This window comes from Asterias rubens, chromosome 2, assembly GCF_902459465.1.
Source record: "Asterias rubens chromosome 2, eAstRub1.3, whole genome shotgun sequence".
NCBI lineage: Eukaryota > Metazoa > Echinodermata > Asteroidea > Forcipulatida > Asteriidae > Asterias > Asterias rubens.
Genome location: NC_047063.1, coordinates 11,667,236 through 11,681,829, shown reverse-complemented (window position 1 = coordinate 11,681,829; position 14,594 = coordinate 11,667,236). Strand labels below are relative to the sequence as shown.

General features: G+C 40.8%; 2 protein-coding genes across 4 annotated transcripts in view; one reads left to right on the top strand and one right to left on the bottom strand.

The window, feature by feature from the left end:
* Positions 1-13,973, top strand: part of LOC117306978 (protein O-mannosyl-transferase 1-like) — a 50,128-nt gene extending 36,155 nt beyond the window's left edge. For all 3 annotated transcript variants that reach the window (XM_033791585.1, XM_033791586.1, XM_033791588.1), the window contains exon 19: positions 13,963-13,973. The gene's annotated coding sequence lies outside the window, so the exon portion shown is untranslated. The remainder of the gene's footprint in view (positions 1-13,962) is intronic.
* On the bottom strand, positions 4,326-5,827 carry LOC117303143 (the record flags this gene model as incomplete). Its single annotated transcript, XM_033787254.1, has 1 exon — positions 4,326-5,827. A coding segment is annotated over one exon (1,311 nt), but the record flags the coding sequence as incomplete, so codon positions are not given.
* Positions 13,974-14,594: the final 621 nt, after the last annotated feature.

Below are 14,594 nucleotides of genomic sequence, written 5' to 3'. Positions count from 1 at the left end.
GTTTTTGTATCTAAGATTATTTCCAAGTCAGATCCAGGTGGAAAATGGTTTCCCAGCCAGCCTTACTGGAATCAGCGATTCTGATTTTTTGCTTACTGTCGGCAGTGGTGCCTTCTTGGCTAGCTTGTAAAGCTGCTTCATGGTCACTCGAAGTCCATATATGGCTTTTAATATATGCACAAATAAGTGATATGTACTCAGTGTGTGTGAGTTCACCTGAATGGAGAGGCTGTGAAAGCGCTTCATTTATATAGGAATACGCTTGAATGACTTAGGCTATAGAACACAATGGCATAGGTGCGGTTTTATGAAAGTGTAAAATGCAAATTAGTGAGCGCATAGGGCAAGCCAAACAAGCAAAACTAAATTAAAACCATCAACATATTGATACAATGACTTCTGAACATCATCTTGAAATGGTAAAAATTCATCAAACATAACAGCACTGTGATTAAGAAGTGGTTATTGGTCCATCATCCATTTCTTTTCCACACTCATGGAGGTGGCTATAATATCTGCTTGAATCCACGACTGTTTTCATGTTTACCAAGCATGCGCCTGTTGGAAGAGGAGTTATTCTTATTATCAACTTCCACGTTATGTGGGAGTTGATTATCAGATGAATGTGTATAATATACCTGTTACATTCCGATTGCCTGATAGATTCACAGAAGTTCCAGTAGCAGAACCATTGATCACAGATTTTATTTATTTTAATTTTATTTTAATTCTTTAGACAAAACAATAAAACAAGCACAGGCCGTCCGGGGAAGGTCAAATAAGTAACAATAAACTGTCATTAAAAAACATGTGCCCTCCCAGACCTACATTAGCTCATAAAAAGGTAAACATTTATATACTATACATTAAACACTTAAAAATTGCAGTAAAAATTAAAACAAAAGATGGCTTATAATGACTTTAAAGTGTAAAGCAAAACAAAAACGATATAAACAAAAACTGCAGTATAAAACATACCACATTAAAACTAAAGCCCTTAATTGACAAAAATAAGCATAAACACCAATGCAAGATGAAATGGGGGTGGGGGGGGGTTAGTAAATTAATGAATAAATACAATCAAAAGATGAAATAAAAATGTGTACATGCAAAAATGAAACTGAAGGAAATGTTACACGGTACAGCTGCTGATATAACTCGGTTGCATCCTTCTCTCCTAAATCGGATCGTAAGACCTGACGGAGACTAGGTAGTGTGAGAGCCACCCTACCTTCCAGGTAACTTTCTTCCTACATTCCTACGTCAGAAAATGTATTTCTTTTCTAAATCTACCTTATGGTAAATGAATAAAACAAGCAAACAATAAATAAATAGCACGAAGATGCATTGTTTGGTTAACAAAATTCAATACAATACAATACAATACAAGTTGGTTACAAATTGCGTAACTCAATCAAAATCATTCAAATTCTTCTCAAATTCATACAAATTCAATATAATACAATACAAGTTATTTACAAATTGCGTAACTCAATCAAAATCATTCAAATTCAATATAATACATTACAAGTTGGTTGCAAATTGCCCAACTCAGGCATAATCATTTATTAAATTCTTCTCAAATTCAATCAAAGTGGTTTTAAATTCCTAGGTTCTTTGGTACTATTGGCGTGGAATCAGGGCTAGGTTTGATGTAGGCATCTGAGCTTTTTCTGTTTTCCATCTACCGTGACGAGATATCAGAGTGAGGGGGAGATGAGCATTGCTCGCAGCCGTTGCTCCACCTGATCAGAGACTGTGGAGTCCGTATCGTCCAATGTCGGGAACCAATGGCTGCAAGGCTTGTAGGACGGTTTCGCGTGCCCGTGTGTAACTCAGGCTGTGCTTAGTGGGTATACAAGTCCTCTTTTTGAAGGTGTTAGTCTGAGTCGGGTGGATCTGACAGGGTGTTTTAACATCGCTCGGCAATAATGACTGGACACGTTGGTTTATATGTTCTTGCTATTATGACTTTGTCGCCCTGATGGAGTTGATCCGTTTTAAATTTCTGTAGATGTAACACGAGACGATCTGATGGAGTTGATCCATTTTAGAGTTCTGTAGATGTAACACGAGACGATCTGATGGAGTTGATCCGTTTTAGATTTCTGTAGATGTAACACGAGACGATCTGATGGAGTTGATCCGTTTTAGATTTCTGTAGATGTAACACGAGACTATCTGATGGAGTTGATCCGTTTTAGATTTCTGTAGATGTAACACGAGACGATGTGGTGTAAATATACAATACCGTCGTCTAAACTGACTGATGTTGTCATATCTCAAAAATACGGCATAAGCAGACCTACCAAGTCTCACGCATTAGGCGTGAGACTCACGCATTTGGGCTCTGTCTCACGCTCACACGCACAGCAACCATTTTCTGAAACAGTCATGAAGACTAACTCTTCCCACAGGTGCATGCTTAATGAAACAGTCATGGATTCAACCAGGGGGTTGGGCTTTGAAAAATCTCACGCATAGCTGGCCTCTGGACTTGGCATCTCTGAATAAGTAATGAAACAAATGAAAAGAGTTCGAAGGTCAGCCAGTGTCGCGGTTGGATGGCCATGTAAGACAAGTATATTTTAATTCTTCAGACAAAACAATAACACAAGCACAGGCCGTCCAGGGAAGGGCAAAAGTAACCAAAAACTGTCATAAAAAACAAATGTGCCCTCCCAGACCTACATTAGCTCATAAAAAGGTAAATATTTTACTATACATTAAACACTCAAAAATTGTAGTAAAAATTAAAACAAAAGATGGCTTATAATGACTTTAAAGTATAAAGCAATACAAAAACGTTATAAACAAAAATTACAGTATAAAACATGCCACATTAAAAATAAAGCCCTTAATTGACAAAAATAAGCAGTAACCCGAAGGCGTGATTAAATGGTGGTGGGGGGGGGGGGGGGGAGTAACATAATAAATAAATAAATACAATCAAAAGATGAAATAAAAATGTGAACATGCAAAAAAGAAATTTAAGGAAATGTTACACAGGACAGCTGCTGATATAACTCGGTTGCATCCTTCTTTCATAAATCGGGTCCTAAGACCTGACGGAGACTAGGTAGCGCGAGAACAATCACACGTTCTGAGTGCCCCTTCAGACGACCGTTCTCGATCTGGTGTGCCAGGCTGGAGAATGACAACTTATCTTTCTGGCCCGGCTCTCCTATTTGGCCTGAAATCTTGAACTCTTGTCTGGCTAGTTTCATCAAACTGCTGGGCGTGATGGGATTGGTTTCTTGCTTTGGCTCCTGTTTCAGCATTGAGTGGTGGTTCTCCAACTTCTAGTTGAGATTGAGGACGGCTGGGCCTCAGGGACGAAAATCTTTAGAAAGTCTTCTAATTGCTTGAAGCTTTCCACACCTTGGTCATCCATCTCATCTATCTCGTCTCTGATGAGATGGTGGTTGTTTTCTATAATCAGGAGGGGGGGGGGGGCGTTGTTTTCCAGTTCTGCAACTGCATCGTACCCAGAGAGGTCCAAGAACTTGTATGTCTGCAGTAACTGATCTCTGTCTAAGGCATTAACCTGGCTCATCAACTGCTGGCAGGACTCCATAGCCGTCTTCTCCACCTTGTTGGCTCTCTTCCTGTCCCCACTCTGTACTACTGCAGCCTGGGTCTTGGGTTCATGGTCACTGGACAGGCTCTGTCGTTGAACATTACATTAGATATAATGTTGCAACACACCTGTCCCGTTGGAGGTGCCAAATGTTACACCCGTCGTAAACTTAGGTTTACTCCAAGGTGCGCATTAATTTGAAGAAGATATGACAAATTCTGTATTGAAAGGATGTGAACAGAAAACACAGTAAGTAGGGCTTCACAGTTTTAATTTCTCTAGCCCTAACCCCCAAAAGGTTTTTACTAGAATCAATCCCTAACCCAACACATTCCAACAGCTTTTACCACCATGTACTGGGAAATGACCCAATCAAACAAAATGAAACAGTCTGCTCAAAGGGGAGAATACACAACCTAACAAACTCCAACAGGCCGTCTTTGTTTGATTTTGTTGGAGTGTGTACACATGGTGTGTGTACAAAAAGATCAGTGAAATCACAGAGTACCTAATACAACATAATCAAACAATTATGTATGTACACTGTACACTATTTTTTTATGTGGAGTAAAATTTTGTTAGGGCTCAGTTCATTTCAAGCTCAACTTGGGTTTCGCACTGTTAGCTTCATAGATCATCATTGTCCTTTTTGTTGTTTTTTGTTTGTTTTTCTATTTATTTTTTCATCCTTCCTTTTTTTTTTTCTTTTTTCTTTTTTCTTTTTTGGTTGGGAGGGGCGGTCAGTGGCTGCCTTGTTGGTGGTGCATGTAGATCTAGTCGGTGGTGCTTGTGGTGGAGTCTGCCTCTCTTTCTTTGATGGAATGGAATTCCATGAAGCATCTTCCTGGACATAGGTTGACTCCACACACATTGCAACCTCGGCGTGTTGACTTGGGATGTCCTGACTTAGTAAGGCGTTTCTTCAGCCGACACCACCTACACCATCTTGCATTCCGACCTGGCATCTTCACGGAGACGTGGCCTGCACTCTTGCGACTTCCGTGAACAAGTGTGGTATGATCTGAGTTGGTCACCCTTGTCGACGCCTCCCATGTTCTTAGTGTAGTCAACCGCTTGGGGTGGGGCAGGAATACACTTCTTCTTAAGTCGTCCATCTGCGTTGGCCACTTTGCGCACCACCGTGCCTGTGTTTGGATCCCTCCAACCTTGGTGTGCAGATGACAGGAGCATCATGACTTTGCTGTCTTTCCAAAGGCATGATGTCAGTTGGCCGTTCTGGCGGGTATAAAAGGTTCCCCTTTCGCAGGTGTTCAAGTGCTTGACCTTTTTGTGATTTGGATTACTCTGTGATGTTGTGAAGTCCTTTGGTAGCCCTTTACTATTACTCTTGACAGCACCAGTCAGATAGGTACGCTTAGCGAGGAGGGTACGAGCCAGGGAAACTGAGGTGTAGAGCCGGTCTGTGAAAATGTGATGGTAAAGGTTGAGTTGATGCTTTGCTGTCGCCATCACAATGTCTACCATCTTTGTAGGGGTTCCTCCGTGGGGATGAATAGTGAAGTTGATGAAGAATCCCGTGGCTGCCTCAGCGAGGACATATATCTTAAATCCAGTGCGAATTGGCTTGAAGGGCATAAAAAACTTCCTTACACTGGCTTTAAAACCACGGTATTTCACCATGGCCTCGTCGAGACTCAGCTCCCGGTGTGGTTTGTAGTTTCTGAGACATTTTCGGCGCACCTTGTCCCATGCAGGCAGGATTGGATGAAGTGGGGATTTCTTCTTGGCATGGTAGCGATGAACTTTGTCACGTATCAGATCTGGGTTTTTGTCCGAGTCATTGCAGGAGATGTGCTGACTCAGGGCATCAAATCGATGGCGCTTCATGGTCTGTGAAATTAGCTTGTTGCGCAGCCCAGGATGAGAAGACCAGTAGTCCTTGTAGTTGTTGATTTTTACCAGGCCCATCATCAGGTGGATCCCTACCCATGCTCTAATTTCTTGTAGTGATGTTGGTCGCTGCCTGCCTTTACGTAAGCTCTTGTTGGTCCAAGTGACGATCATGGTAAACAAAGCCAAAGGAAAAAACTTCAAAAAATACTTAAGCGGCGACTCTTTCTTTGTAAATTTCAGCCCATGGGGTTTCTTCCCTCTGAACGATCTAATGCGGACGTCCTCGAGGCTTCTAGTCCAACCTGCCTCATCGGGGGCATAGTCATCTTGGTAGGCGGATGGCGGGTCCGGGTCGTTGTCGGAGTCGGGTAGTGGAACTTGCTTAGTCTTCTTTTTTCAGGGGGTTTTGGTCTTGGGTGGTCGTGTGGATGGTCCAGTGTTATCTTCCTCGGCAGTCTCCTCCTCTTCTCCTCCCCCATCTCCCCTGGCAATTTCTCCCCTGTTCTCCTCCTCTGCTGTCTCCTCACTGCCTCCCGTCTCTATCTGTGAAGTTTCCCCCCTCTCTTCTCCTGTCTCTTCTCCTGTCTCCTCTCCTGTCTCCTCAACCTCCATGGCGTCTGCTTGCTCATCACAAGCTGGGGGCGATCATGCTGCCTCTGCCACTGCTCTGTCTAGGAACTCCTCTTCCTCACTCTCAGAGGTTTCAGCAATGGCTCGATAACTTCCTCTTGACATAGATATGCCACTCCTCTTTACACTATCCCGAATGGCTTGACGAAGCCCGTCACATTCCTCCTTATAGAGCCGCTCTAACTTTGCTTTTTCGGTCTCCCTTGGTCGACGAACCTTGATCTTTCCTTTTCCTTTCGCCTTGGCTTTCCCCTTTCCTCCTCCTTTCTTTCCCTTGACCACTCCTTCATCCTCACTCCGGCGCTGTCTCTCGGTTTTCTTCTTTCCCATCATGGACTCTACAAACCCATCCACTTCCTCACTTCTCAAATTCTGCTGTAGCAATCTTGCTTCACGAGCTGTCATGTTGTTATCACTGTAGTCACTTGAAGACTGGGTGATGAAGCTAAGAAAACCCTCATATTTATAGGAAATGGTGCCATTGTTATTGAAATTTTAATTCATAACTATTACATCACAGTACTTTAGATTATGTAACATTTTATAGAAATTTGTGAAATACGCTTTTTTAGATAACAATAACAAATAAAAAGTACAATTACTTTTTGAAACTACCTCAATTTCAATGGTAGAGTCCATCCACCTGCCTTATGCATTGTTTATTACAAAGTAAACATTTCCAAGACCTATGGCAAGAAAAAAGGACAAGCACACATAAATCTTAACTACCACCAGTCACCCTGGTGACTTGTTTGCTACAAGCCACACACCATCCCCACACATACCCTCCCACACACCATCCCCACACATATCCTAATACTAATCACCTCAACCTTCCCCACTCAAACAAAATTACACATCAGTAGACCTTGGAGGATAGAGCAATGCCAGACACTACATTTGACACATCCACCATACCCATTCAATCAAATCTCAACAGCACTGCTAGATAGCAATGATACACAACCCCACAGAATGAAACACCCAATCCTAACTGGGCCATACCTGATCTATCAAAGTTCAACACTTTAGCCTGTTTGATTTTGTAGGGTTAAGGATTGTTAGGGCTAGTGCACTAACTGCAACATCACATCCAATATGACATGATGGCATGGCATGGCATGCTGTGTGTGGTGCACATGGTGATCCCATAATACTTACTCACTGACTTTATTTCTAGGCTTCTGATTTGTTAAAACTATGGCTGTTGAAACAAAGGGATGCTGTCAAGCAGCTGTTGAACAATTAGAGGGGGCATAATAGTTTAATATTTCGGGGGAGGGGCATAATGAAAATTTAGGGGGGCTATTTAGGCATGAGGCCTCTACTGAAAGATCAAGACCAGATTGAAACAATATACTAAAAAACTAACAACCTTGTTTTAATGCAGAGCCGAACCAAAACGAACTTAGTTTGCTAAATCATCTCGCAAGATGGAAGGAAACGTCTGGAATGAATGAAGAGTTAATGAGTTTCTGGTTTCTGTTTTAAGTTCAGTAATCGCTTTTGGAAAACGTATAACTGTAGAATATTTATAAGAATCTGTTCTAGGTTTACCGCAAGAATGTCGGAATGCCTGCTGTTAATCTTAAAATTGCTTAGAAAATTACAACTAGACTAAGAAGTGTCAAAAACTAACTGCTTGGCAATAAAGGATAAGTTTTTTAAATCTCTACGTTTACGGATATGCACGGACATCTTTAACCACCTGCTAATAGCTGTTGTAAAACTTAGCAAAGTTTGTGGCCGATTACCACCCCGCTGTTTATAAAATGAAATCTACTGGAACACCTTTGCTTGCGGCTGCTGATGTAGAAGCAGACCGAACATGTGCCTTAAATCCCTGAATTTGTTCAACACAGTTTCAGCCATCGTGCAATTGGTGAGAGGACCCACTCCTTTATGTGGGGTGAACAACTTATAAACAGTTTATTACACTTACAAATCGGATTTGTACGATTTAAGTACTCAAATAAAGTTCCGATTACACAAATTTTGCTATCTTGTGGGTAAGATGAAAGAACCAAAACTGGCAGGTGCTTACCCGGCTTAGAGGTCTTGATTGTTTCTGTGCTCTTTATTATCACTTGCTTGTCTATAAAATCAACATATTAGAAACATCACATTAGGACAATGTCTGCGTCATTTGAAAGTGGTTAAAGCAAATAAACAACTAAGTTTAAATGTCAGTTGCTTGAGACTGTTTGATTGCACAGGCTCCATTTTGCTTTTGCGTAAATCTGGGCGACTTGCGTCTCGCCCGCGCAAGTTCAACAAAGCATTGCCACTGCCAAGACAGTTATGGCATCAATGAGCCCACGGATTAGCTTTGCAGAGTCAATGCTGGCTTCTGCCTTTTATGAGCTTTCAAAAGCTCATCGGCTACCATAGAAATAGCTATGAACTCATGAACAAAAGCATATTGAATCTTTTGTAACTTAACATCGCGTGCGCGCATTGCTTGTTTCAAAATGGACCAGATTTCTAGATTTACTTTAGTAAAGGCACATATTTGTGCAGTTTTCCGGCCTGATATTCAATATGATTCTTATGAACAGACAATACATTCTATCTTACAGGGGGGATACAGTATTATTACCTGTATTGTTTCTCCATTGTAATGGACTAAATCTGTCAAGCTTTCTGAGCTTCCGTCTTCGCTGTACTGAATGCTGAATGTTAACATGTAATGAGTTGTATGACTCTGTACAATCACTCCTGTGACAACTGGACTGCATCAATATGATATTTATGAAGAGACAATACATTCCATCTTACAGGGGGGATACAGTAGTAATGCCTGTATTGTTTCTCTCCATTGTAATGGACTAAATCTTTCCAGCTTTCGGAGCTTCCGTCTTCGCTGTACTGCATGATGAATGTGGACATGTAATGAGTTGTATGACTCTGTACAATCACTCCCGTGACAACTGGACTGCATCAATATGATTCTTATGAAGAAACAATACATTCTATCTTACAGGGGGGATACAGTATTATTACCTGTATTGTTTCTCCATTGTAATGGACTAAATCTTTCTAGCTTTCTGAGCTTCCGTCTTCGTTGTCCTACAAGCCCAACATTGACACATAATGACTTGTATGACCCTGTACTATCACTCTTGTGATAACTGGAATGCATCAATAGGATAGTGTATTAAAGTACCTGTATCGTATCTTCGGTATGGACTAAATCTTTTCGGCTTCCTGAGTTTTCGTAATCGCTGTACTGAACGCTGAATGTTGACAAGTAATGAGTTGTATGACTCTGTACAATCACTCCTGTGACAAGTGGACTGCATCAATATGATGCACTATAAATTGTTATAGCTTTGTGAGCTTCTGTCGTGGTCGCTGTACTGCACATTGAATGTTGACATAAAATGAGTTGTATGACCCTGTACTATCACTCCTGTGATAACTGGACTGCATCAATATAAGGTGCACTAAAATAAAAAAAACGGACATTGCCCTGTGTAGCGGAGATGACCAATCTCTCCATTGGTAGGAGATCAACGTCTGTGCCATCACTGTTGACGCACTGGAAAGCTGAATGCCAAGCAAAGGACTCTTTCTTCATCTTGGACATCAATCCCCTGCCATACTTCTTGTGGATGGAATCTTGTAAGGTGAGGATCACATTGGTGCCTGTCCAAAGTGGAATCGCCGGAACTCTGTAACTGGTACTACTAAGAGTTGGTTGTGTGCTGATTAATCTAGTACCTCTGCCGTCTAACCTCTCTGACATGCCTCGCTTCCTCAGTGATGACCTGGAGCTTTTGTCGGAGGGATCTGAAGGCTGTGTTCTTGGTTGCAGCGGGGCCAGTCTCTGTCTCACACTGTCGCTCTGCAACCCCTTCATGAACTGGGTCGTGAGGAGTAGGTCCCGGTCCTCGTCTAACTGTCCCCATTGTCTTCCCTGGCGTCGGTTTATATCTTCCACATGCCTCAGCAAGGCCTCGAGAGCTATAGCGAAGTCGTTGGTCGTCTCGTCTGTTTTTTGTACTTGAGAGAAGAATGTCGCTTCCGATGTTGTGGCCATGCTCCCCACTGCAAACTCTTCTAGCAACTCGGTAAGGGCGGCTTCTGTGGTTTCCAGCCCTCGACACTCAAGGTTGTGCACAAGGTCTCGGGCTCTCCCTCGTGTGTGCCTCACCACCTCATGGAACCTCTTCTCCCAGAGGTTTGTTTCATTGGTGGTCCCATTGGTGACAGGAGTCCAATTTGAGCCAGACTTCCTATGTGTACATTTGCTGATCACTGTTCTACAGCTTTTGAACCAAAGGATTAGTTTTGAATCATCTAAGTCTTGGTCCTCCATCCTGGGTGCCTGCTCACCAAAGAGTTGTTGACGTTTCTTGTAGTCCTCATGACTCATATAGTAGATGGCTGGGGTGGCTTCCAGCCACTCAAACTTCTGGTCCTGCTGGTCATCCGTAAGCCTGCCACTTCTCCTGTCAACCTTATTAGCGAGGGGATGTGTGTCAACCTTGGAGGACATTTTTTTTCTCATGTTGAATATATGAAGTCAATTTGCTCTGACTTGGGCGTTGTTCTGACTTTGGTAATGATCTTCACTGAACATGGTTTTTATGCATCCCCCGGCTGAATCAGCCATATCAAACCAAACCTTCTAGGAGATTTGAAATTTAAAAATAACACATGAAATTATAGTTTTATCAGCAAAGTGGTGCAGACAACCAGCCTACCACAACTCCTTCAACTCGACAACTCCTTCCTCATATGTAATTTATCTGTGGGATAGAAACATTAACGATTTTAACAGTGCAAAAACGACAACAATAATTGTATCATGATGGTTTTAATACAAAATTTATATTCTAAGTGATTGGGAAGTTTTCATTGTTGTAGCGGGGTCCAACTTAAGATAGGCGTTTCGGGCAACTTCTATCTTCCATCTACCATGTTTGGAGATGAGGAAGGGGGGAACGTTTGCATTGCATGCTGCTGTAGCCCCCCCCCCTATATGGCAGTCGCATGCGACCAGACCTTGGGATCAGCTGGTTGGCAAGCACATCATGAAGCGGATGAATAGCATCATTTAGTAGCATAGTTAGGGTGCCAGCCAGCAGATCCCCATATACTGTGCCAACTAGTGGCCGCGACTCCCCAATAATCCTTCCTACTGCTTTAATAATTCTATTTATCTGTTCCTTTATTTGCATTCCTTTGAACATTCCCACCCAAATAGATCAAGCAGTAGGCCCAAACACTAGCAACTCTAGCAACAAACACTAGCAACTCTTCCAAATAAACCACTCTGTACAACAACTTAAGGTTGGGGGGACCTTCAACCTTCCCCTTCAGGACCTAATTTTGACAATGCTCTGTCCTGTGACTTTAAAGGAACACGTTTCCTTGGATCGGTTGAGTTGGTCTTTGAAAAACATTTGTAACCGTTGGTTATAAAATGCATATGGGTAGAAAGATGTTGTAAAAGTAAAATACAGCGATCCACACAAACATGCCTCAAAATTGCACGGTTTTCCTTTTTACCTCGTCGACTAACACGGTCGGCCATTTATAAATGGCCGACCGTGTTGGTTCGCAAACCAAACCACGCAATTTCGAGGCAAATTTGTGTGGATCATTGTATTCTACTTTTACAACATCTTTCCAATCAATTTTTTTTTAGTAGTTACTTGCAGGGTATAAGGTCTTGCACAGTTACCAATCTTGTGATTTGAGCACAAAAAACAACTCACCAGAAATACCAGATATCTCTAAGGCATCTAAAGTGAAGTTTATCTGCAACATGTCTATGTTCCCTTTCAAAGGTAGTTGTCTGTCTATTCCGAGTTATTGGGGCCAATCCTTATAGTCAATGTTAACAAATTTCAAAACATTTATTTACTTTATAATATAATCTATTGGACTGAAGAACCAAGTAATAATACCTCAAATGATGCAGATATTTCAGGTCAAAGGTCTCCAACCAGTAGTTTTCAATAGCTTCGTTGTTTAATCAGCAATGAAACTGGCAAGCACATCAAACTTTGTACAACAGTTTTTAGTTCCATATTATGAGGTTCTGCTCTGTCATAAAGTGTTGATGAAAAAAGTACTATCAAGGGCAGAATTTAGGGGACAAGATCGTCCAAAAATGTGTTGTTGTTTTTTCACACCATATACACCCAAGTGTGTGAGCACTTAATACTTTTTCCCGGGCTCTGTGATAAATATCACAGGCATATTACTCGGGTGGGATCGAACCAGTAAACGTTGCAATTCTAGAGCAGTGTCTACACTGTAATTACTTCTATTCCCTTATTTATTTTACTAATATTAATTTAATGTGTAAAATTGAAGGATTACATTATCAGATGATCACATATAAGATTCAACATATCAGACGGTAGTAAACTGCAGAACATTAACTCAATATTAAGTCACACTAATTGACTTTGCTGTGCTGCGAGGCATACTTACAGCTATCCAAAGTATTCCAAGTTAAAGCCACAAAGTTTGTCTGTAAATCGTGCCTAAAAACTAAGCAATTATAGTGCCTTCTCTTTGTTGGATAAATTCACAACATAAAACATTAAAATACTAAGACACTAGTAACTGATATGACTGTGGTTTGTTGGGGGTAAATAGAGCAAAGCCTGTTTCCCCCAAGTAGAAATTACCTCTTTCTCAAAAGAAACTACATTACTTCAGAGAGAGCCAATTCTCAAAATGTTTTATACTATCTCAACAGCTCTCAATTGCTTGTTACCAAGTAAGTTTTTAATTGCTAAAAAATACTTTGCCAATAGCGTCCAGTGCCTTTAAGTTTGCACAGGTTGGTTATGATAATGGGTCAGCTTGGCGACACTAACTTGTCTGTTTAAAAGTTAAGAATAATTAGAACGGTGGTTGTTTTTATGTGTTGATAAAAAACTAATCCAAATGTTTTTTTAATCCTGGTATAATTTGTTTTTATTTATTTATTGGTTAATTTTGTTTGAGGTTGTGTCTGTTTGTTGAGCTGTGTTGTTTGTTTGTTTGTTTGTGTGTTTTGGGTTTTTTGGGTTTTTTTTGTGGTTTTTTTGTTCTTGTTTATGTTAGCCTTTGTACTTTATTTGTGTGATGTTGTAAATAATTTAAGTAATGTACACTATGCGATTTATTGTTTACTTATTTGTGTCACATAACTAAAAATATGAGTTGTATGGACATTTTTTTAACTGTATGAATATTTGATTCATTGTGGATGGAATTCAATAAAATCATTTGTTGAGAACCATCAGTATTTGTCTTTTTTCCCCAATATTAAAAAGTTGTTGGTAAAGGGGTTATAGGACAACATTGTGGGGTGTTCACCTGGAAAATCGAAGTGTATTATTAAATCTTTTCAGTCATATCAAGCATGGGGTCAACTTATAACCAGTATCCTTGCTGTTTTAGATGCCAGAAGACAAATGACACCCCTCATTCTTTCCCCTACCTCTCTCAATCAGCAACTTTAAGATGATGCCCGTAGTTTCCTTTAATGATGTCATGAAACACATTGGGTTAAAGGCACGGTGGAAATGGTCAAATACGAGTTTTCTGAACACTTACGTATCCCAACATATGCTGCATAAACAAGCCTGTGAAAGTTTGGGCTTAATTGGTCATCGAAGTTGCCAGAGAATAATGAAAAGAAATAAACACCCTTGTTGCGTTAATTTGATGTGCTTTCAGATGCACAGTAAAAGGAGGTTAGCTAGAAAATTAGAGATTCATGGTGAACACGCAAGAAACTCGACTCTTATTCTTGCTATGTGCTTATATAACGGTAAGCAGTGCTTTCTTTTCAAATGGTAATCGCTCAACCATCTTTTCTGTTTTATCAAATTTGTTTTCCCTTTTTTGCTATCATTGTTTTAACTGCTAGGGTTTCTCTTTTTTAGCTGGTTTATTCCATAGTGGGGTTTCAATGTACAAGAGGGTTCCCTCAACACCCTGTGCATTTTTTAAAGTGTCTTTTAGTGGTTTATCTAATATTTATTTTTACTTATTGTCGTCTTTTTATATAAGGTTCCTTTGTACCCCGCGGTGGTGCAATTTTTGTTTTTGTATCTATGCTATTTTTATCAATATTGTTATCTTGTAATGCCACATTATTCAGCTTCGTGCTGCCAGTTGGTTTTTTAATAAAAATGAATGAATGAATGAATGAATGAATGAATGAAATAGGAGACTTTCCAACGCTAGGCGGCAGCAGACATACCGGGTAAATTTCCATTGTTTACGTAGTTCTGAACATGCGCATAATTCTGAGAACAATTGATTTACCCGGTAAGTCTGCTGCCCTCTATCGTCCCAGAAAGTCTCCCATTGGGCGTGTGGCACTGATGCAGATGAGGATAAAAATCGCGCAGTAAGCATAGGGGCCTGCATGAATGCTGTCTGATGAGGAAAGACTAGGGATTATATATTTGTAGAGATGAATGTGATTATAACAATCGAGCAGTCAATACTTATGGTGCGGTGGGATTATAACCACCAAGGCCACCACCTTTGGAAACCGAGGTGAACCTCC